Below are 23,959 nucleotides of genomic sequence, written 5' to 3'. Positions count from 1 at the left end.
GTACACTCATGCATTCAACTCATTGATATCTGTGTGGGTTTATGGATTCCTATTTTATTCAAAGGGCAATAATATATTACCATCATTACTTATTTTGATGTTCAAAATGCCTCCAATTTGGTAAGGTGGAATGTTTTCACATTGGATTCTGGGTCCTTCTGACATATCCACAGCATTCCATGAGTACTTGTTTTCTTATACAAGACATCCCAAGATTAGTTTTTGTTCATTTCTCCTGTCTTGCCGTTTCTCCATGAACCTAGGTTTCTTTCAGTGGGTTTTTTCCAGCTGCATAGAGTGAGGATGTGTGTGTGTGTGTGTGTGTGTGTGTGTGTGTGTGTATATAAACACATGAATACTTTTACATCTGTATTTCATTCTACATCTATCTGTAGATGTTAAATGGCCAGATCAATTCCAATCTAATACAAAAGTTTTCTCCTTTTCCATATTTATTATTCCCTTTACTGACAGTGAGAAACTGGCCTTCTATTATCCTTAATATATTTTCCTATTTTATCAGTAAGCACATATGTCAACATACTCCCCTCTTCCCAGTGTGGATGTGCTCCTCTCCCTACTCCAGGTTGGGCTAACCCCCCAAGAAGACAGCCGCCTCCTCCTCGGGTCCTGACTGCCCCACACCAGGCTACTCTAGATCCTTCCACCCTTGCCCCACCACATGAACAAGTACATTGATCTGCCTCACCAAAACACTGTAGGTCTGAATTGTTTGGGACTAATGGGAGGAAAAGAAGGCAGAGGGTGGAAAAGAGGGCAATATCCCCTTTAGGGATATTGTTTTATTCCTGATATATATGACAGATATTTTCTCCAGTTTTTCATTTGTGCACTTAAATCCTTCATACCTACTAAAAAAGCTTCTAACTCTTCATCTTTTAGAAATACATATTAAAATAATTACAGAGGAAATAATATGTCTAGGATTTACTTCAAAATACGAAGTGGGGGATCCCTGGGTGGCGCAGCGGTTTGGCGCCTGCCTTTGGCCCAGGGCGCAATCCTGGAGACCCAGGATCGAATCCCACATCGGGCTCCCAGTGCATGGAGCCTGCTTCTCCCTCTGCCTGTGTCTCTACCTCTCTCTCTCTCTCTGTGACTATCATAAATAAATTAAAAAAAAAATTAAAAAAAAATACGAAGGGGGAGTGGGTGGTTTTACCTAACAAACAAAACTAGCCATGTGTTGATAATTACAAAATCTGGATGAAGAATATATAGGGGTTCAGAACACTAACTACTTTTTGTTGAAACTTTTACATGACCAAAAGTTTTCATAAAAGAGCCCTTTTACACACTAAGTATCAATTTTTATCATCTATGTTCTTGACCCTATGTAGGTACATAGATTCCAGCTCTTTTGAATCATCTTTTTGACTCAGAGCCATCAATGTCAACGTTTCTCACTCCATATCATTTTTGTGTCAAAAAGAGTGTTGAAGATGCAGCATTTCTTAAGAACGTTCTACTGTGTCCCTGAGATTTTTTTCTGAGCTGCCAGTACCTTCTCTGTAGGTTTTGATGTTGGTGCTTCCCAGATCTTACCCAGAGGTGCTGTGGGCATGTGAGCAATGCCAACTATCACACAGCTGCTGCCTGACTGCCCTTTTTTTTTTTTTTTTTTTTTTTTTCTGACTGCCCCTCTTGCAGCAACTCTAAGATACCCTGAGATTTCAGAAATGTTAAATGTGTGTGTGTGTGGGGGGGGGGGATGCACATCTTAGTTATTGATAAAGGTAAATAATTAAAAATATATTTAAAGATTCCAGCTTAATCTGTGTTTCCTAAATGCTTAATACATTCTTAAATACACATGGTATCATTTCCCTACCACTTTTGTTAGTTCAGTATTCTTTCATCTCAAATTTTATAGCATCATGTCTACATGCTAGTTTTTCAAAATTTAGTAAATATTTTCATAATCATTGTCTCATTAGAATTACTGTGGGTGATAGGGGTACATGTCAACTTCTCTGGCACAACTGAACTCCTGAAAAAGGCCAGAACATCGCTGATTGTCCTTTTGATTCTCAGAACAGTGCACCAGAGCCATGGAAAGCTCAGTGAATGTCTGTTGCATTAATGACTCTTCCCAAGAGTACTGCCATTAATTAAAAGCAATGAATCAACCTACTAACCAAGCACACGTGTAAGCCTTCTGAGACACCAAGTCTGATACTTTTTGAGCCAACTAACTACTACTTCCAGTTGAGGCTCTTAGAATTTGATGTCTAAGAAAGGCTAAATACTCATGTTAAAATGGATATTCTTGCCATGCTATCCCCGTTCTCATTCATTCAAAAACACTTACTAATTATCTACCAAGTACCAGGTGCTGTGTTCATAAAAAAGGTATAAAAGACATCTTTGCTTTCAAGAAGCTCGCATAAGTAACTGGTAAAGACAAGTATGCAGGCAATTACAAAACACAGTGGGAAGAATTATGATAGAAGCAAGGCATAGGGAACCATGGTGTGTAAGGAGAAGGCACTTAATCTAGAGTCTGAAAGCTTCCAAGAAGAACAGACACCTGAGATGAATCTCAAAATATTCCTTTCCTATTATCTATTCTATTGTCCAATACAGTACCACTAGTTATGTGTAACTATTTAAATTTTAAAAATATTAAAAACAATCAGTTTTATTTTTAAAATTAAATAAAGTCAAATTCCTCAGTCATACCAGCCATATTTTCAGCATTCACCAGCCACATGTAGCCAGCAAACCTGGTCAATACAGATACAGACCATTTCTATCAGTGTAGAAAGTTCTACTGGATAGTACTGTTCTTGTGCCTTCACACTAATAAAGGGTATGATCCCCAGTCAAAGGTCCCATAAAACAAGTAGAACTAGGACAGACATTTAAGGTATAAAAAACGCATTCAAATTATCCAACAATCTGTTGTAGAACTCTCAGGTTATGTGACAAGAGTATTTTAAATAAGGATGTTACTCAAGTGAAAGAATTTCTTTGACTCCACCTTCAGGTAGGACAAAAAGGTCTTATATGAGGAAACTTAAAAAGTCAATCTGAAACAGGAAAAAAATATCAAGAGAGGGCAGAGAAAAGAAAGTAGAAACACAGAGTTAAAATGTTGACTTTTAGAGACTTAATTTTCCTACAATGTCTTCCAGCTTCCCTTCTGAAGAAATCTGTAGACTAAGGAGTTCTGATATTTTTAATTTTTTTAAGGTGATCATATTTGACAATATGATCTTTTTATTTAATATGTATTTACAAAATTAGCATTAAAACATCAGAACCAAATAAACTGAACTGTATTTTTCTTTTTTTTTTTTTAAGATTTTTTATTTATTTATGTTTGAGAGACATAGAGAGAGAGAGAGGCAGAGACACAGGCAGAGGGAGAAGCAGGCTCCACTCCATGCAGGGAGCCTGACACGGGACTCAATCCCAGGTCTCCAGGATCCCACCCTGGGCTGAAGGCGGCGCTAAACCGCTGAGCCACCAGGGCTGCCCCTGAACTGTAATTTTCAAAACCAGATTTTAAAAATAGAAAACAGGACAAGAAACTACACATGCACAATTAAAATCACCACAGTGTTTTAACACTTCTCAAACATTTTAAAGCAACATTTATGACAGAGCAACATACCAGTTCAGATTTGAAGTAGCCTATTGTGTTTTCATCCAATTGAAAATATCTTCTCTTCCAGTTTTTCATCTACCAGAGATGAACAAAGACATAAGACTTCTGATTCTAAGAATGTCAAATGTTAACAGCCACTTAAATATTCTGCTATGAACCCACAATCAGAAATGTCAGGCACTGAAAAACCTCACTATCCTCCCTTACTGAGGAGATACATAAAACTTCATCTCTTTCACAACTTAGACCTTGAACTCCTAAGGCAACTTTGGTGGCTAGCTTTCAGTCTGTATCATATAATTCTATAATATGGTTTCATATTTTTAATGCTCTAAAAGTTAAAAAAAAAAAAAAACAAACACAAAACACTTCCCCATCCCCCAACCCCACAAACTAAATGCCATCAAGAGTTCAAGAGCAAGCACAGGAAATGTTATTAAACCACATTAAGTTCTGTAAAATCTGTAAAATGCAAGAATCTTTCTTCAGGTACTTTATACTTAGTAGTAAAGCAACAAATATTTAATAAAGTGAACCTACTTTGTACAAGTATTTTTTTGTCGCTGAAATACATTTTTCATGAAAGCACTTCATTATCTCTAAGGGTTGTTATTTTGGACTTGGGAGTAAAACGAAAGGAAATGTCTCCCTAAAAGCCCTAATTAACACAAGCCAGTCATAGCCTGATGAGACTCTGACTTTACCTGTAAACCTGCTACAGTGAGAGACTCTCAGCCTTCCCCTTCATTTCCCTCAGCTTAGAAGTCAGTAGATTGGGAATGAAAGAACTTTTCCATTGGCTGACCGAAGCTAACTGAAGTTACCAAAAAGTGATGTGAGGTCAAATAGAACTGCCAATAGAATTTTAAGTATTTCTATACTCACAAAAAATTTTTTTTTAAATTCTCAAACTTTAAAGTTTGTTTTCTCATGAAATTCTAACAATTTGGTTCACATCAGAGTGACAAACTTTGGGAAGGTACTTTGGAACCTTAGAAATACCAGAAAATTTACCTGTTCTTCCTACAATGTCCCACTATAGGTCAGGTTGAATGAGAGGATCTGGCTAACCCTTAATAGCTCTTACTAAGGACCAGGTGCTGTGCTAATACTATCTTAAATTTACATCTTTCAAAAAAACCTCCAGATGGCAGGTTTTATAACCTAATTTTCCTTAAAAAGAAACTAAGAGACTGAGAGGTTAAGTAAGAAGCCCAAGGTCACAGGAAATTCAACTGAGGTCAGCCCAACACCAAATGGAGTGAGCCTTCCTGCTCCCCACTCCCCACACCCCTCTTTTCTTAACACCTCCCGGCTAGAGCTCTCTTTCTCTGACCCACTCCCAAGGGAGGAAAGATTGGTAAGAAAACCGTCTGGGATAAACTGTTAGGAAAGCTCACTCAAAATTGAAAGTCAGTGGCAATAAGCATTATCCAGCCACCCACAGACAAAGAAAATAACAGCACTGAGTTATGAACATAGAGTCACCCCTATTCTATCTCCTGACTCCTCAGCACACTGGTCTCTCACTTTGGGCCTTTTGGAAAACAAAGCAAATGATTTATATGTTGAGAGTTTGCTAACACAGACTCATTTTTCATTATACATACCCTGTCCAGGTACTCACCACTGCTCCTTGCTTTACACAATACCCAGCTTTGATGACTGCACTGTCCGGAGGTGGCTTAGGAGTAAAGTAGGGAAGATGGCTTTGTGACCGTTTCAAATTGTTTCTGTCAATACTTTCACCACATTCATTTACTTCTTCTTTCTAAAATGAAGCAAATAAATTCTTTGCTTGTTTAGCTTCAAAGCACAGTTGTATTTTATGTTGTCATTCTAGTAGAAAATCTTAAAATCAAATCTTAGTTCACTTAGAAACACAGATTTTGAGGTATAGAGTTTTCTAAGTAATTTGAGATACTTATCCATAACACTCACATCATTGAAAAACCACAGATTTCTATTTCTCTTGTTTTGCCACCAGTGCTTTGTGTGTGAGGAGTGGTGAGGTAGAGGGAAGAAAGGGTTAAATTTTGGTTTTGAAATTATTATATAGATTCACTAATATAGGAAGTTGTTTCAAAAAAAAAAAAGTACAGGAGGTCCTATGTACCTCTCAATCAGGTCCCCCAACAGAAATATTGTATAACTTCAGTACATTATCAAAACTACGGGAACATCCCACAACCAGCCTTATTCAGATTTCACCAGTTTTACATGCACTCATTTGCCTCTGTGTATGGATCATTCTATGCAATCCTGTCACATGTAGCTTTGTGTAAAGCCACCACCACGACAATATACAGAAGTTTTCATCATTACGAGGCTCCCTTGGGCTACCCCTTTAGAGTCCCTATGCCCAATCCCTTGGCAATCCCTAATTTGTTCTCCATCTTGATAATTTTGACATTTAGGCAATGTGATACAAATGTTCCTACAGTAGTGACCTTTTGAGATCACCAGCATTCTCGGGAGACTCATCCAGGCTGCTCCTTGTATCACTAGTCCATCCCTTCTTACTGCTGAGTAGCAATCATGGTCTGGCCATGGGCTATTTAACACTTTGCCTATTAAAGAGCATTGAGTTGTTCCCAGTTTGGGCCCATTAGGAATAAAAGTGCTATGAACATTCATGTATAGATATATGTAAACTAAGTCTCCATTTCTCTGGGACCAATGCCTAGGAGTATATATGCTGGGTTGTACAGTAATCATAAGTTTAATGAAAAACTGCCATAACTATTTTTCAGAGTGGCCATACTATTATATATTCCCACCAGCAATGTACGAGTGATGCAGTTTCTTCTCATCCTTGTCAGCAGTCAGCATTTGTGTTATTAATTATCTGAGTCATTCTGAGAGGTGTGTGGTCTTAATTTGCATTTCCCTACTGACTAAAGGCAGTGACAGGCCTTTCTAGAGCTTCTTTGCCACACATGTATCTTTTATCTTTTGATGAAATCTCTGTTCATGAATTCTGCCCATTTTCTAGTTGGATTATTTTTTAACTGCTAGGTTTTGATAATTCCTTATATGTTCTACATACAAGTGCTAGATTGGATATGTGGTTTGCAAGTATTTCCTCCCACTGTGTAGCTTTTCCTTTCATCCTCTTAACAGGGTCTTTCAGAGCAAACATTTTCAATTTTGATGAGGTCTAATTTACCAATTTTTCCTTTTATGAACTATGGTTTTAATATCAAGTCTAAAAACTCTTTGCCAGCAGATGTTCTCCTTGCTCTTAGAATCTAAAAATTCTGCAGGTTTTTGTTTTTTTTTTAACATGCCAAGTCCAGTGCTTTAAAAAAAAAAAAAAAAAAAAAAAAAGATTTAACTACACTCATGTTTTCATGCTCCTCCAAGGACTGGCTTCTGTTTATTTATAACATGCAACATGTTATAATCTAGAATCTCACAAATCAACCAAGCATGTATTTTCAATGACTCCTAAATTTCAAGAGAAAAACTAATACTCAAGTCTTATCTTGAGAAATTTTCAACCTGTTATACATAGACAGGTCAACAGCAGGAATTATGTACTTAAATTTTGTAATCCCAGCACTTAACTGCTAATCCAATAGTCACTGAATAAATTTATCAAGCAAATGAGTTTGGCATTTTCTTACTATAGCAATTAAATGACTTTATAATGAGTAAATACTTCTTTATAATTTAAAAAGCTATATTACAAAATCAAAAAAGTAACAAAAACTCTTTGGGATCTTTTTAATATGGCAGCTGCTATGGAATCTAGAACCTACTGAATAATCTACACCAAAATTAAAACATAACAAAATCTTAATTCTATACAAAATTAAAACAGCCAGAGATACAAATATAATATATTAATACAACTATAGACAAGTTGTCTTACTGCTTATATCAGCCTAAGACATAAGACAAGTAAAAGCAGCTTAGTCTAGTTTTATTTTAACCAGAAGTCTTACAGGTTAAAATCATTTTTTTTTTTAAAGTACACATACACAATACTAGCTTATACTTTTATCCAACTTTGGTGAAAAATGTAAGCTCCCACTAGAACATGGATTTTTGTTCATTAATATACCCTTTATCTAGAATAAAGGGAGCACTAATTATTTAATTAATATCTTAAGATGCAGTAGCCTCTAACCACCCTTCCCTGACAGAAGACCTGAAAAATATGGTGCATAAAATGATTTAAAAGGTTTATAAAGTGCCAAAGTCCTCTCAGTCCAAACAGGCACACAGATAAGGAAAGTGCCCAAGGCTAGTGACAGCAATCCATTACCTCAGGATCCCCAGTTTCTCAACACTGGTAATTCAATTTGCATTACAAACTCATTCACTCAATAGCAACACAAGAAATTTAAGCTCATCTAAAAGTTTTAATTTCATTCAAAATTTTTTATGACTATATATTTTTCATAATATTCAAATAAGATATGACTTAGTATATATCAGTACTTTTGTGATAGAACGAAGTCAAAATTCCAGTTATCTGTGTGGCTCATCTAGGTCAGGTTGTAGAAAAACAGGTTTAAAAAAATTACACATATTTGCAAACTCTTTGATTCAGCAATTTTATTCTAGAACTTTATTCTTTAAAAAAACTATTCTCCATGTCTCTAAAGCTTTGCTACAAGAATGTTCATCATAGGATTTATGGATAATTAAAAATATATACTTACTGGTCTCTGCCCTTGGTTCCAGGCACATAGCACCTAAAACCCTTGTAAATTCCTAAGTGATAAGCACTGGGTGCATCTCTTGTTCCAATGCAGTGATTCTGGGTGGGCTGCTGGATGGGGAGTGGTCACCAGGAAGACCAAGCTAGGACTAGAAGCTTGGGACGTTCTGCCCCACCTGCCATTCTCCAGAGAAAAAGGGGCTAGAAACAGAGTTGATCATGCCTATATGATGAAGCCTCTATAAAAATCTCAAAAGTACAGGGTTCAGAGGGCTTCTGGGTTGGTGAACACTTAAGAGAGTCCCAGAAAGGGGACAAAAGCTTCACACCCTTCCCATCTCTTTCATCCAGATGTTCATGTGCATCCTTTTATAATAAACCAGTAAACAGTAAATATATGTTTTCTTCTGTTCTGAGAGCCACTCTAGCAAATTAATCAAATCTGGGGACAAGGTCACGTCCTGTCTCCAATCACAGCCCTTCCGTCAGAAGCACAGGTAAACAACCTAGACTTTCAACTAGCATCAGAAGGGATGGGAGGGCAGTTTTAGGGGACTGACCCTTTACCTGTGGGATCCAGGCCGACTGTCAGAATTGACTTAAACTGTAGGACACACAGCCAGGGTTGCAGAACTGCTTGGTGTAGGGGAAAACTCACACCTCTGATGTCAGTAGCATGTGAATGTGGGAGTTGTAGGGAAGGAAAAGTGGGTTTTTCCTACTCATACTATTTATAGAAGGAAAAGGAACTCTGTCCAACAACAAAGGATTTATAAGCTATGGTAAATTCACAGTGGCAGAATGACTACAGTCATTTAAAATGATGTAGAATAATTTTTAATGACTTGGAAAATGCTTGAGATGTAAGTCAAAAAAACTGTTTACAAAGTTTCTCCATTTCCAAGGGCAAAAGTATAAAGAAGAAAGGCTCAGAGAAAACATGAAAAGTGCTAAGTGTTATCTGTGATTTCCAAATGCTTCATAATAAACACATATGTTTGAAATAAGAAACAAAGTTTTTTAAATTGATTAACTATGATATTAACTCAGTAATGTTCTATTTTTTAACAGAAAAATCACTACACAGTAAGTAAGCCATCATAGAGCAGAATAACTAATGAATTACCTGAGTTGGGGTAATGATGGGCACGCCCCCAACAATGTCCGTTCTATAAGACACTTGCTTCTTCCCACATTCACTCTGGCGACTTAGGTTATCAGAATGAGGCTGTGAGTCTGACTGCTTTGGTACCTAAGATAATACGTAAATGAATCATTTTGCCACAAGCATTATCTAGGAGACCCTCTTTTAACACAGAATATCCAACTCATCATCCACTTATAAATAACTGACATACATAAAAATTCTGTATAATGTATGCCATACCCCTTTAAGTTCTCACACTAATGTTTCTGTCTCAGTAATACTTTACAATACAGCTACCATTTACTGAGTGTTTACTTGGGCGGGTACTATTTCATACATTCTCCCACTTAATCCTCTCATCAATCCTATGTGTAGGACCCATATCTCCACTCTAGCAGTGAGAAAACAGAGGCTCAGAGACATGAAGAAACGTAGGTTTAGATCCTGGCTATAGTATGTTCTATTCAAGTTTGTGTAACTCTCCTATACACTCAACCACTATACCATACCCCCTATTTATTAGAGAGCCTGACATTGTATTACAGCTCTGTGACTTAATCTCTTCCTGTCCTCCATTCCTGCCCAGGATTCTACAGCACCCCCAGGGACAGGGATCATGGCAAATCCATCATTACTGGCGTCAGAACAGAGTCTACTAGTGAAAACATAGTAAGTATTCAATAAACGTTGATAGACTGACTCAGTGGATGAATCCAAAATCAGCAGGAATAAAAGACTAAGATACATAACATAAACCAGAAACCAAATGTTCAAAATAATTTAAAGCTTATTGAAGATTTTTAAAAGAAATTCCAATACATGTATCCATGATAAATCACTCACAAGTACCTCACTAAAGTGGAATCAAAGTGTCAAAGGCATCACTAATGTCTGACATACATTTTAGCTTTTCTTATGTGGCCTAAGCCGGAAACAAGGTACTTGGCTAAGCAGTACTTCTATCAATAGACTATAGCATGTCATCTGTCTTTGAATTACAGTTTTGTGGGGGGTTTTTTTGGCTATGAAATAAAATGTAATAAAATATGCTCAGCACTGATGCGATGTTGAGCCTAATAGTTAATCTCTCTCCACCGATCTAAAGGGCATTTGAGGATCTTGCAGTGTTTCAGAAGCATTATGACAACTACGTCCAATAAGCACCGTGGTCGTGATGTAAAAACATTAAAAATTAAATAACCTGCCTGCCATACAATTAAAATCCCTGTTAACAGGGCACTGGCACAGTTCTAGGGTCACTGTTCACATGGCAGTCAAATATCCAAACCATTTATTAATATGAATCCAAAGCAGTGTGGTTTCTCAAGCTTTAACATTCATGAAGTATCAAGCCAGGAACATGATTAAAACCTTCAGATTCCGGGCAGCCCCGGTGGCGCGGCGGTTTAGCGCCGCCTGCAGCCCGGCGGGGTGATCCTGGAGACCCGGGATCGAGTCCCACACCGGGCTTGTTGCATGGAGCCTGCTTCTCCCTCTGCCTGTGTCTCTGCCTCTCTCTCTCTCTCTCTGTCTGTCTCTATGAATAAATAAATAAAATCTTAAAAAAAAAAAAAACCTTCAGATTCCCAGGCTGCATACCCAAAATTCTAAGTCAGTCAAGCAGGAACACTAGAAGCTTCTGAGGTAGGTGCTTAACAAATTATTCTGAGAAACACTGCTGCCAGGCTTGTGCTCTTCCACCAGGTCTGGGGAAAAGTAGGTGGACAATGTTATCTGCAGACAAGGCTTTACAAAATATTGGGCAAACATGTCAATGTATGTCTAAGCTGGACTGTAGTCGATCCTAATCCACATAAATATAATCTATGGATATACACAACGTCTCTCTTGGGTGACTTCCTCAACTCCTCTCTCTTCCTTGCCTCTCTCCCCTGGAGATGCTTCCCCACAAGGCTTTCTCCCCAGGTGCCAAGCCGAATTTACACTATGAGGCAGGTCACTGGCAGAGACAAAAGTGAGGGAAATGGAAAGAGAAACAAACCCTGCCAAAGAATGCCTCCAGAATTCTTCTAAGAGGCTGCACATTTTAGAGATTTTTTTTTTTAGATTTGCTTGTTTGTTCATTTATTCATGAGAGGCACACACAGAGAGAGAGGGAAAGAGACAGAGGGAGAAGCAGGCTCCCATGGAGCTGGGAGCCCAATGTGGGACTCAATCCCAGAACTCTAGAATCAAGACCTGAGCCGAAGGCTGAAGCTTCACAGATTGAATCACCCAGGCGCCCCCATTTTAGAGCTTTTTAAAGGCAACAGATAATGGCTACAATTTTACTTGGCAAGATTTGCCTAATGACATAAGAGTAAAGGGGCTACAAAGGACACAACACACCCAGAAACAATCTAAGGAAGCCCATGATGTTGTGAATGAATAGCATCATGTATTTCCATTATGACAGAGAAAATGCAGCCAAGAGGGAGAGCATTAGGAGAATTTTAAACCCGAGAGTTTAGCTCACATCTCACCCGTGTTAGCTGAAATGTGCTAAGAGGTGACCCGTATGAAGTTAGTTCTTTTAAGAAGTTGAGAGTTTAGTCAACTCAAATATATAGGCATTTCCTAAGAAAAACTTTTAATGCCAGCCTAAAAATATATTGAAGCTTACACTGATTTTTCTTCCAGAAATGACGGTATATTAAAAATCTTTCTCTATGCTGTTAAGCCTACTGCTTCTAATTTGTCCTGATAATAAAATGTTAGTAAGTATGGCCTAATTTCAATGCTGGAGCTCAATAATTAACTTAGAATTGTACTTTACAATAAAAAGTATTTAAATTGTGTGGTGAGCATTGAGTAATGTATAGAATTTTTTAATCAATATGTTGTACATCTGACACTAACATTTCATATCAATTTAAAAAAATCTAAACTATAAATATTCCCTCCAAACAAGAAAAATATAAGCAAAATACCCATGAATATGATACTCATAAAAATTCTGAATATTAGTCTAAATTTAGCCATTAAAATAAGCATATTTTTAGTACTAAAAACAAAACAAAACAAAACGCAGCCAACTATTGAATAAGAATCAGAAAAATGATTGGCCACGCAGACAGCAAGTGTCAAAAGACACTAGACGTGCTTGCTTTCATTGCCCCTGACTTTCCCCCTCTCTTGCTTTCTGTCTGTACTGTAGCCGCTTTCTGTGACAAATCTGCATGTATTTTTAGGAGGCGTTTGCTTGTGATTCTTATAGTAGAAAGAGAAAAGATAGAGAATGAAGAGATGAACAAAACAGAGAAAAATGACAGGGCTACAACAGGGCTTCAGACTGAAACCTAAAACGTTCAAACACAAACTACTGAGTACCCATGACCTTCTGAGGGCTCTACCCATGACCTGCCAGCTGAAAAACACAACTATAAAGTAGAAGGCCTTGCACCTGTGGCAGATTTGCCATTTTGTTAGGACCAAAGTCCTATATTCAACTGATTCTACTTGTGCCCAGCTGCCAATTAAAAAAAAAAAAAAAAAAATGTGGCACTTTGGCCACAATTTCAAAAACACTGATTTTTAATTAAAATCTAATATTAATTTTTAAATTAAAATTTGTGGTGAGGAAAAGACACTATTTTTAAAAATAGTGGGTTTCTGTTTAAGAATACACCATATACATCTTAGATGTTCCTCAATCAATAAGGGACCAGAGATCACCATATTTATACTGTTACTACTATAAATGAATAGTTAGTTGAAGGTATAGTTTAAAATTTTATTTTCCCAACTCTAGTCACTGACACTCCCTTCAGGGTTGGTTCCTCCACTACTGACTCACTTTTCAAATAAGGGAGAAAATTTTTTAAATGGCAGCCACCAATAAACATCAACATAGAAATTAGGAAAGTTAGGAAAGCCACAGGCTATGGTGTCAGAGGACAGCCCATTAAGATGACAAGGTACTATAATCAGGAAGTAGTTAAATAATCATCATTCCCTTACCACTACCCTCTAAGCACCCCTGTTCTGAAACCACATACTGCAAAAACCTAATTATGAATTTTTAAAGGTTTAAGTTTATATATCAGATTGTACTCAGCAGACCATTACATAATTGACCAAAATGTCATTTGTAGTGATTCCATAGAAATGTAAATTATACATATACTAAAATGTAAACTTCAATTTTCCAAAGAAATGTACATGTAAATCATTCGCAATTTCAATAGGAAAATATGACAAATTAGAGATTCCACACCCTAATACATTTACATGTGTATTTATGCATATGACATTAAAAATGGCAAGACTCTTTAAATAAAGATTATCTATTTGAGAAAGAGAGAGTGTGAGAGAGGGAGGGACAGAGGGAGAGAATCTCAAGCAGATTCCCCGCTGAGCGTGATGGAGGGCTCCATCCTAAGACCCTGAGATCATGACCTGAGCTGAAACCAGGAGTTAGACACTCAATGGACTGAGCCACCCAGGCACTCCCTGGCAAGACTCTTTAGAGAAAAAAACTACATGTACCTTACATAAACATGGGAAATGCTCTCACTGCTATCCTCTAAGTTAAATGTTTAGTTTTGATTTTTAACAAATACTATCACTTCTATATTCACTTTAACATCACAATATTCACTCGGTTGACTAGCTAAGGATTTCTTTATCTGTTATGTATTCGTATCTTCTAAACATGAATCATTAAAACATGAGTTATAAAAGCATGAATATCAACTGATTCAGCTTAAAAACTATAAAAATTTCAACATGTAAAATAAAGTTGTAAAAGCACAAAAGCAGGAACATTACCCAACCTCAGTTTCTCTTGCATTTAAATGAGCTTAACAGTGTCATCTGTATAAGATGGTTTCACACCATTAATAAATTAGATACAGCAATTCAAGAACCCCCAAAATGACGAAAAGCCTGATACTATTCACTACTTTTTCTCTTAAAGCACTAAAAAACTAGTGCTGCTTATTATTACAAATTGTAATAAATGAATTAATTCGGCAAAGTTACTAGATACTCTTTCTAAAGAAAAATTCACATTAAAAAATATATATATATACTGAGTTAAAAACAATTAGTTAAGACCTTTTAAGAATATGTACTTCTGAATCAGTTGTTCAAAAAATTGCTTTCCTGAAACTGCACAAACCTAAAATAACTTGTGCTTCATGTACAGATCAGATGCAGTGCGTGGGTGTTTTCTGTCATGTGGTAACAAGCTGTGCTGGTGCAAGACAAAACTCCGACTCGACTCTGAGAACAGCTTTAGTTATATTAACTCTTTATTGTGTTGTGATATAAATATGGAATCATTCACTTTAGATGGAAACTATCAAGTAACTAACATGTGCTGACTTTCAGAGCATATGTCTTTCCAGAGTTAAGTCGTTTAGGGTCAGTAAATAACTGCATGTTAGTAAAAACACTTCAATTTACACAAACCTCACATAGGAACTCCCTTCTATACCCTCTCCCTACAGGGGTCTATGTGTTTCTCTGCAAGTGTGTGAGAAGGAAAAAAGCAAGGAGAGCTAGGACCAGGATATAGAACCTATTTGCTTGCCTCTCATCATTAGTTAAAACTCTCTCCAAAAAGTCTGGTTTTTGCTTTAGGAACAAAACACTAGGAAAGGGCTCTTTTTTCAGGAAGTGGCAAGGCACTGGGCTTCAGGGTCAGCCCCTGGAGTCAAAGAGACTGGGTTTGGCTCACAGTTCCACAGTTTACCAGCTATGAAACCAGGAAAAGTTACTCAATCCTTCTAAACTCACTTTTCTAGATAATTTCAGTAAAACCTTCAGGGCAAGGCCTGGTACACTGCAAATAATCAATATACAGTCCTGTTCATCAGAAAACCAAAAGAAGAAAGGCAGGTTGCAAGCAGGAAGCTGGAGCACAGAAAAGGCATGCAAGGACAGCAAGCTCTGAACTCAAGGAGGAAGAGGGGGCCCAGGGGCCATGTGGGCAGGACCTTCGGGCCACCACAGCTCTTCAGAACCACTCCCTATCCCTGTGCCTCACTTCCATGGCCTCACCTCCATTTCCTGCTCCTCTCTTCAAACTCTACCCTATCTAACAGCAATCCAGGCCATGGCCTGGAAGACAGGAAGGCCGACGCCTAGTAGCTGGGTCGCTGGCAGGAAGCCCCTTATCCTACTCAGGAAGAAAAAAACATCCTCGACATGCATTTTCCCCTAGAAACATTATGCAGTGATTATAATATATACTAATACATATCTTATTAGGTGCATAAGGGTTAAAAGGCATTTATGGGCTGGTGTTAAGGGCTGATAGTTACCTTGTACAAGAAAATGTATTCACGTTATAAACACCTGCATTTTAAACAAACTTTGAATATGCAAACTGTTGGTACACTGGAGACACTCAGCAGGTATATTTTCAAAACGTAAAGATTATTTTCAGACATTAAAAATTTAAAAAGAAAAAATAAATACTTACTGTAATTTTTATAGCTTTGTTCAACACATTTACCCATTCTACTAGATCCTGCTGATCATTAGCCTGTAGGAAATATTTCCTCATCCCTGCATTCATAACTGTTGAGAGAAAAAAATAAATCACAATACATGAAATTTTGCATTTGTTACATCTAAATTTATGTTCGCAGCTACTTTCTGAAAAACCATGCTGGTTCAATACTGACTGTCTTGGATTTGACAAGATCATATGTAATAATGCTTTTATCATTCAATAACAGGTAAATCTCTTATTTTTAACGGCCATGTTTTTCATTAAATGGAAATATCACAATACATTTAGCCAATCCCCTAATGATGGACATTTAGATTATTTCCAATTTTAGAAATTATATAAAATATACCAATGAAGCATCATGTACTTATATCTCTCTGTACTTGGGCTACCAGTAGGATAGGATACATTTCTTAACACAGGCATGCTGGGTCAAAGAGAATTCACCTTTAAAATTTTTATAGATTTTGGCAACTTATCTTTCCAAAAGGTTGAACCCATTTACATTCCTAACAACAGTGTATCCAAAGGCCTGCTTTTGTTCAGTGCCCCACACCAGTCCTGGTCATTCACACTTATGCTAGTAACAGACCTTATCTTCTGCCCCAGACTCTGTGATTTTAGAGCTGGGATCTGCAAACAGTATTTCCTAGGACCTCCTGCCAGCCCAAGCCATGTTCAGCTAATGGAAGGTACTGATGGGAAATTAGAAGGTGTGAGGGAGTTGAGGAGAGGACACTTTCTCGTAGGCTCCTGCTACTGGTGCCCGCCCGCTCTCCCTCCCTAAGTGGCAGCACACTCTAGCTACTGCTCCAGGCTTGTCCCCTTGGACACCCTGCACTAGCTCCATCCTGGCCCCAAAGTCCTAGGTTCTGGTCATACTACCTCTTCCCCTTTTCATCTCTCCAGCCATGTGGGTGATGGCAGCTTTCTACAGTTTCCGATTTCTGGGTTTCTTGAGGATTCCTGTGCTCTTTCAGCCTTCTGACAATCGGATAACCAACTCCCTGTAACAAATACTCCAGGGTCTGAAATACCTCGGGCAGAGTGTTTTCCTGACTGGACTCCAACAGATACAGCAATCTCTGACTACTTAATTGGTGAATAATCGTATCTTGTTTAAATGTGAATTTGATTATTGAGACAAGTTAGTTTTATATGTTCTTGGCCATTAGAATTTGTTTTGTGAGCCTTATTTTCTTTACCCATATTTCTTCTGACTGTTCTCTTATTTTGCATTGACTTGAAAGAGCTTTTTTATTAATCGTTTGTTTTATTTCAAGCTCTTTTCCCAGTCTGTCATTTGCCTTTTCAATTTGTTCATGGTATCTTTTAATCAAACAAATATTCTATCAATCTTTCCTTTTCCCATAATTACTTGAGCTTTTATATATTTAGAAAATCTCTCCAACTCAAGATTACAAAAATCAACACCCTGATATTTTCAGCATCGTCCTTTATATCTATGTCTTTATATCTAAAGTCTTAATACATTTGGAACTTTTTGTGCAATTTATATATACCTGGTTAGTGACTATCTACTTGTATAAAGCAAAGCATGCCAGTATATACAGCTGTCTACAAACTATCACAGCCAACACTTAAATTAAAGGTTATTAATTAAAAAAAAAAAAAAAAAAAAAAAAAATAAAGGTTATTAATTATACTTTATGTGCATTTACTTTTAAAAACATAAATATCATTCTAGGAGCTAATGCATCAAAACAGCTACACTGTTGCAATTTTTGAACTATAAAAATAACTTCCAAAAGTCTTCATCAGAATATTAAATGACATACTAGCACTCAGGTGAATATGACTAAGGAAAGGGAGAAACGGAAATCCTTAACGAAAAAAGTTATTTCTCAAATGCACAGGACTTTGAAACTGAAACGGGGACCAAGACACTAAACCAGAGATTCCCTGAATTGAGATGAGGATCTGAGCAAGGAAATCAAATAGTACCTTGGGAAGTGCTATAAGATAACTAGTCTGTAAACGAAAGAAATTTAAAACACCAGAGAAATTATAAATGCCATATGCATAAATTAAGATAAATGAGTAGCACAGTAGGATATTTGTCAACACACTGCTTTTATTTTTAATTTCTAACAACTGGCAAAGTACCCTTTCACAATCTTGTTCCAACTGAGCCTGAGGCTGAGCTCTCCCTCCCCAATGGCTTATTCCCTCAACGCTGTTCTGGGCATCTGCCTGGATCATCTGAAGAGTCTGAAAATCTAAGCACTTGGTACTACATTGTACCTGCCACAAAGTAAATGCCTAATACATCTATTTTTAAATGAATAACATTTATACAAGGACTTTAGGAAAGAGAGGCAAATACACTCTTAAAAAGATTCTTAGCACACCTTGCAGTCCAAATAATTCATGTACTGTATTACTGTATACATAAATGCCAGAAAGAAGCATAATGATATGATGGGAAGGAGGAGATCAGAGCCTGGGGTCACTCAGACTTGATCAGCTCATGCACTTAACTAGCATGTTATCTTGCAAAACCTGTGTAATCCCCTCTGAGCCCATTTTCTTCATCAATGAAATGGATGCAACCCATTTGTTCCTTGAGGGGTGGAGGTGATAAGTGTAAAGAAACTAGGACAGTGCTTCGGACAGAAAAGAGATCACCATCTTCATCATCACCTGGAGATTTCCAAGTAAGGAAGCATTGTGGAAAATGTAAAGCAAATTACTGAGAAGTGGCATATTAACAACATTGGGAGGGAGGCAGGGACAGAGAAATAAAGAAAGAACACTGGAATAAAACAAAACCATACAAAACCTGTAAGTACCACACTTTTACATCAGGGGTTTCAGTGTACAGTGACTCCATCCCAGAGGCTTGTGTTCCTACTGCCTTTCACTTGAGTACTTCTTTATTTCATTTCAAATTTTTACCACCAGAGTGAATGTATCAGATAGATAAGGTCGAAGCATAAACATTAGCCTGACTGTAAACAAGTATCATCCCACAACCTAGGATCACCCTAGCTTATAGTTCGAATGTAATTATGAACCACATGGTTACAAGCCTCTTTCCACATGACCTCTTTGTCAGTTCTCTCTTCCCTCCATTCTTTCTCTGTCTTCTCCTCTTAGATGGTAGACTTTCTGAAAGGAACCTCTAATTTTCTCAAATATTTCTCTCTTCTCATCTTTGTCTCTGTTCTATTTTTAGATTTTTTGGCTTTTTCTTCTGAATTTTGCATTGACTTTTGTCCCATTTCCTATTTGATAGTTCTCTCTCCTCAAATGTCATGTCATCCTGGGCTATATATTCATATTTAACAACAAGGTACTAAAAAACTGATTGGAAGCTCTCCTGAAGATATGCAGAGTTGCTAACTGCTGGATCACTAAATGGCAAACTCCTCTAGTAGAAACACCCAGATGTCAGCATTTAAAGTGCTACAGCACTTTCCTGTCCCAGCACTTCTCCAGGGAGGCCGACTCTCATCCCACTACACCTGGCTACCCAGTACTCTGGGACTGGACACAGGAAAAGGGTGAGTTCAATGTGCAGATTTTCACTTAGTCCTATTTTCAGTTTCATGCCTCATCCCTCTCCTTCTCCCCATGCACAGAGCCTCAGTGACTCTATTTCTTTTTTTAAAATTTTTTATTTACTTAAGTAATCTCTATACCCTTCATCAGACTCGAACTCATGACCCTGAGATCAAGAGTCACAAGCTCCTCCAATGGAGCCGGCTAAGGGCCCCTCCCTGATTCTATTTCTAACAATACTACACATGCCATTTCTTGCTGCGATGGTGGAAAGGTAGCTATGGAAGCAGGGACCAGAGACTACCCCTGACACAGACATCTAAATGTAGTCCTTATTGTCAGACCCTCCTCTCTGTTGCATTCCCAGGCAACACCCAGAACCTAAGCCTATCTGGAGTTGGGATAGGGGCAGGACCCAGACAGGCCAGCTCTTCACTCGCCTCTTCTGCTACTCTGCTAAGTCATTTTACAGACCTCCATGCACTTCCCCTTGTATACACTGTGGGTTACAGATGTCTGCCAGTTACATCAAAGATGATTTGAGTATTTCTTGTTCTCACTTGTTTTTGAGTAATCTAAGATGAAATAAAGGTGGAAGAGTCTTTATGTTGCCATTCTAAATAGAAGTTGTGGTTCCATTTTAGGGGCTTGTGCCTCCCTCTCTGAAGGCAAGCATTTTGTGAATCTCTTCTCTTATCCCCTCCATTAGTAAAGAATACCACTACTGTCAAACCAATCATAATCTTTGATTTCAAGTAAAATCAACTATTCTAAATACTACAATAACTGAATATCACATCTATTACCATATAGTCCTAAGTCCTTCAAAGTGTAGGTTGGAGATTTATATTAAAAAGACTTGTCAAGAGTATATGCATCACACATTCTAAAACACAAAATACTGTTACTTGACCTGCCCCCATTACCGTTTCATTCACAAGGCTCTGAGGCATTTTCCTATTTGGTAACCAAAATTTAAAATTTTTAATAAATACATAATTTTTTTAGGTTTTTAGTGGTGATAAAAGCCTTATAGAGGATTCACTAAACAGCTACACTACATCCTGCTCTGATCCTATTTTCTTACTAGACATATATGTTGCCATCAGATATTATCGCTAACACAATGCCTAGAGAAGAAATCTGCCCTTTACAAGCAAGAGACCAAGGAACTTTAACATCAAATCTACCTCAAGAAGTATCTTACTTTCATGTAAAAACATGTCAGTAGGCCACTCTGAATTTTGTCCTTTCCATCCCTAGTGTCCACTAACATACTGAGGGCACATCAATTCTCCCAGCTTCAACTACCACCCACTATCTTCACAGGTTCCAAATTTCTCCATCCTTGATCTTCAGGCTCCATCCAGTCCTCGATTACTATCACCAGAACGTTTCCATTTGGATGTTTCCCCAACACGTCAAACTCCTAATCAAACATTTTACTCCATCCAGCTCTCCTTGATTCATTTCTTTACCAGAAGTGAACCTACCTGAAATGTCTCTCTTCCCACATATCCAGTCACCATGTCCCTGCACATTTCCTGTAACTGTTGTTTGTCCTTCCTTTCTCCCCCACTGTCACCACCCAGATTCAGGCCCTTAGTAGTTTGGAAGCCCCTGAACTATTTTACCTGCATCAAAACTCTATCCATGCAAAACACTTCCTTCACCTAATACCAGCTTTCTATACACTAATTTCTCACCTCTCGTTTGCACACACATACATACACATATCACCTATCAACATGCTCTACCTGGAATCCGCCTATCCTTTTACTTTCTGGTCTGTCACTGTTCATACCCACAGCTTCACGCAGTGCTCAGGTGCCCATGTACCCCATGTTCTTCTCTGTATGCCTCTGTCCCTGTGGTTCCATCTCCTTTTCTTCCCAACGGCAGAGGATGATCAAGCTTAGCTTGATCGAATGCACCGAATGCAGTGTCTCCTCACCCAGTGTGGCTTTCCCTGACTCCCCAGTAAGGATCTGAAGCTCTTCCTTTGTGGTTAATAGATTGGACACTCCTTTATCTACTGACTGTAACAAATGCAAAGATATTGCCAGATACTGTGTCTGTGAGACAAGTAGCCTATGAGACTCTTAAGGGCAATGACTGCTTCTTGTTACACTCGCAGCACCCAGGCCAAGCACAATGTGCATATACAAGACATTCGCTAAGTGTCTGGTGAACAAGTGGATCAGACACCCTCAACTACCTCTACCCTTAACCTGCAACCTCTCACTACCCACAGCTGAAAACCAAATCCTTTCCATTATTTTTGTATTTAATATACAATAAAAATTACTAGAAATCTCACTGGTAGTGATCACTATATATGGTAGATAATGACTACATGTGAGCAGAGGGAGGTGGCTATGACTGGGATGGATGCAGGAAAGAGGCTTCAAGAGCAGAGGAGAAGTTTTATTTCTTCACCTGGATGGTGGTTTCAAAGGAATTTCCCTTAGAATAATCTATTAACCCACAGGTTTGTGTTGTGTGGTTTTCAGGGACTGTTTTCTTTTAGAGTATAATGTAATATGTTAACCAAAGTTAATGAAAGTATAAAATATGGCTACTTACCAAAACAGAACTCAGCCTTTGGTCTAAGCTTAGTTGCATCGCTAACCTAACAAAAAAAAGAAACAAGTCACTCACTTCTTCATACACTCCTATAACCAACTTTAAATGCTGCGTGAACTTCCACATGTATGACTTCCCAATAATAACACATATTTAGTACACGATCTAAAATTAAACTTTAAAGGCTACTGAAAAAGAACCGCAAATTAAACATAGAATACGGCTCCCAATTGCAAAATGTTAAAACAAATCAAACTTCCATGTTCTTTTTGAACAAACTTGTATTTATTCAAAGGAAATGTGAAGAAGTTGAAAGTAAATCATTATGTTTTATATAACACATAGAAAAATTTTTAGTTTAACATTATTTCCAAAATACCCTCAGAATACTCTACAGAAATTGAATTCTTCCCAAATTGCCTATTTCTAAATTAGCTGTGAACTTTAAGAGAAAATGATGTGGGCAAAGGGGAGACTGTGTATTTACTCAAGCCCAAAAATCCAGAAGACATTAATCTGCAATGAGGAAACCAAAATGGCACTGGATCTTCCTGTATATTAGAATACCTTAGGAAAATGGGGTTGCTTCGTTAAATGCAACACATGGCTCCTTTCAGAAGGTGAAACAATTGGCTGCACCTGGTTGCTGTTACCCCTTTAAATAAAGTAGTGCTCTTGGAAGCCCATTCATGACTATTTCCACCCTGCTGCTCAGTGTTAGAACATATAATTGTAGCATCTGTTTTGTACCTTCAAAAGAAATTCTAAGTCTGGGGTTCCTGACTGATCCTAACTACAAATTCACAGCTCTGAGTCACACTGGAATTTGTTCCAGGAATAAATTCTGGAAAAAAAGTGGCATGTCTAAAGTAGAGTACAAACTGTACAATTCAAACTTTGGAAAGCTGTGGGACAGAGATGAAAGTCAACAGAACTGCACAGGGAAGTTATATTTTAAAAGGAGAGCAAAGGAGTTGGGAAACAGATGGCCAATCAGGCCTACCTGTTTAGTTAATATTTATTTTTAAAGAGCTCCCATTTTTTTTTTAAAAGACCAGGCAACAAACAATCGAAAAGATACAAGCACATGGTCAATCTCTCAACTGCATATTCCTCATCATTGCATTGAGAGTCAAAAATGCCTGGCAGTGGGATGCCTGAGTGGCTCAGTTTCTGCCTTCAGCTCAGAGCGGAATCCCAGTCTGGGTATCGGTCCTACATGGGGCTCCCTGTGGGGAGCCTTGCTTCTCCCTCTGCCTATGTCTCTGTCTCTCTGTCTCTCATGAATAAATAAATCAAATATTAAAAATACCTGGCAGCATATTCACATTACAGTACACATATATTGTAGGCAAGTAAGACTACAAGGGACTACAGTTTATTTTACAGTAGAATTCTATGCTTCCTAATAACAATCACTATAGAATTTAGGGGCGCCTGGCTGGCTCAGTTGGCTAAGCATCTGCCTTAGTTAGGCTCAGGTCATGATCCTAGGGTCCTCGGATGGAGCCTGGCATCAGGCTCTCTGTTCAGTGGGGACTCTGCTTCTCCCTCTCCTTCTCATGCTCATGCTCACTCTCTCTCCAAAAAAACGAATAAAATCTTTAAAAAAAAAAAAAAAAAAAGATTTTAAGCAGGTTACCCTGAAGCATTTAGTAAATGTCTTAATTTACAGGAACACTTGAGGTATATTTAAACAATACTTGTCTTTTACAAATTAAATAATATGGTTTTAATTTTAAAAAATAATAAAATGTTGCCCTTAAAATAAGTATTTATTGTGCAAGGGCTGCTTTTCTTTTTTTGTCAATGAGAACGATGCTGAAAACAAAGTACTTTATCGATAAAAATGTCCTTTAAACAGAGGCACACTTGTAAACTGGTCTTCTCTTGAAGACCTTTGCTAACAAATTCCAATATAAGCATAACAGT

The 23,959-nt window shown here is 37.7% G+C and overlaps 1 protein-coding gene across 11 annotated transcripts in view; it reads right to left on the bottom strand.

The window, feature by feature from the left end:
* Positions 1-23,959, bottom strand: part of PLEKHA1 (pleckstrin homology domain containing A1) — a 56,346-nt gene that overhangs the window by 10,330 nt on the left and 22,057 nt on the right. For 8 of the 11 annotated variants that reach the window (XM_025467495.3, XM_025467494.3, XM_025467492.3 and 5 more), the window contains exons 4-8: positions 22,028-22,073; positions 15,884-15,981; positions 9,433-9,558; positions 5,262-5,405; positions 3,641-3,709 (exon numbers count right to left, since the gene is read on the bottom strand). In XM_025467495.3, the coding sequence (XP_025323280.1) occupies positions 3,641-3,709; positions 5,262-5,405; positions 9,433-9,558; positions 15,884-15,981; positions 22,028-22,073 (483 nt within the window). The remainder of the gene's footprint in view (positions 1-3,640; positions 3,710-5,261; positions 5,406-9,432; positions 9,559-15,883; positions 15,982-22,027; positions 22,074-23,959) is intronic. The other 3 variants (XM_049103073.1, XM_049103074.1, XM_049103072.1) reach the window with 1 other exon arrangement.

Source organism: Canis lupus, chromosome 28 (assembly GCF_003254725.2).
Source record: "Canis lupus dingo isolate Sandy chromosome 28, ASM325472v2, whole genome shotgun sequence".
Lineage (NCBI taxonomy): Eukaryota > Metazoa > Chordata > Mammalia > Carnivora > Canidae > Canis > Canis lupus.
This window is presented reverse-complemented; position numbering and strand designations above follow the sequence as displayed.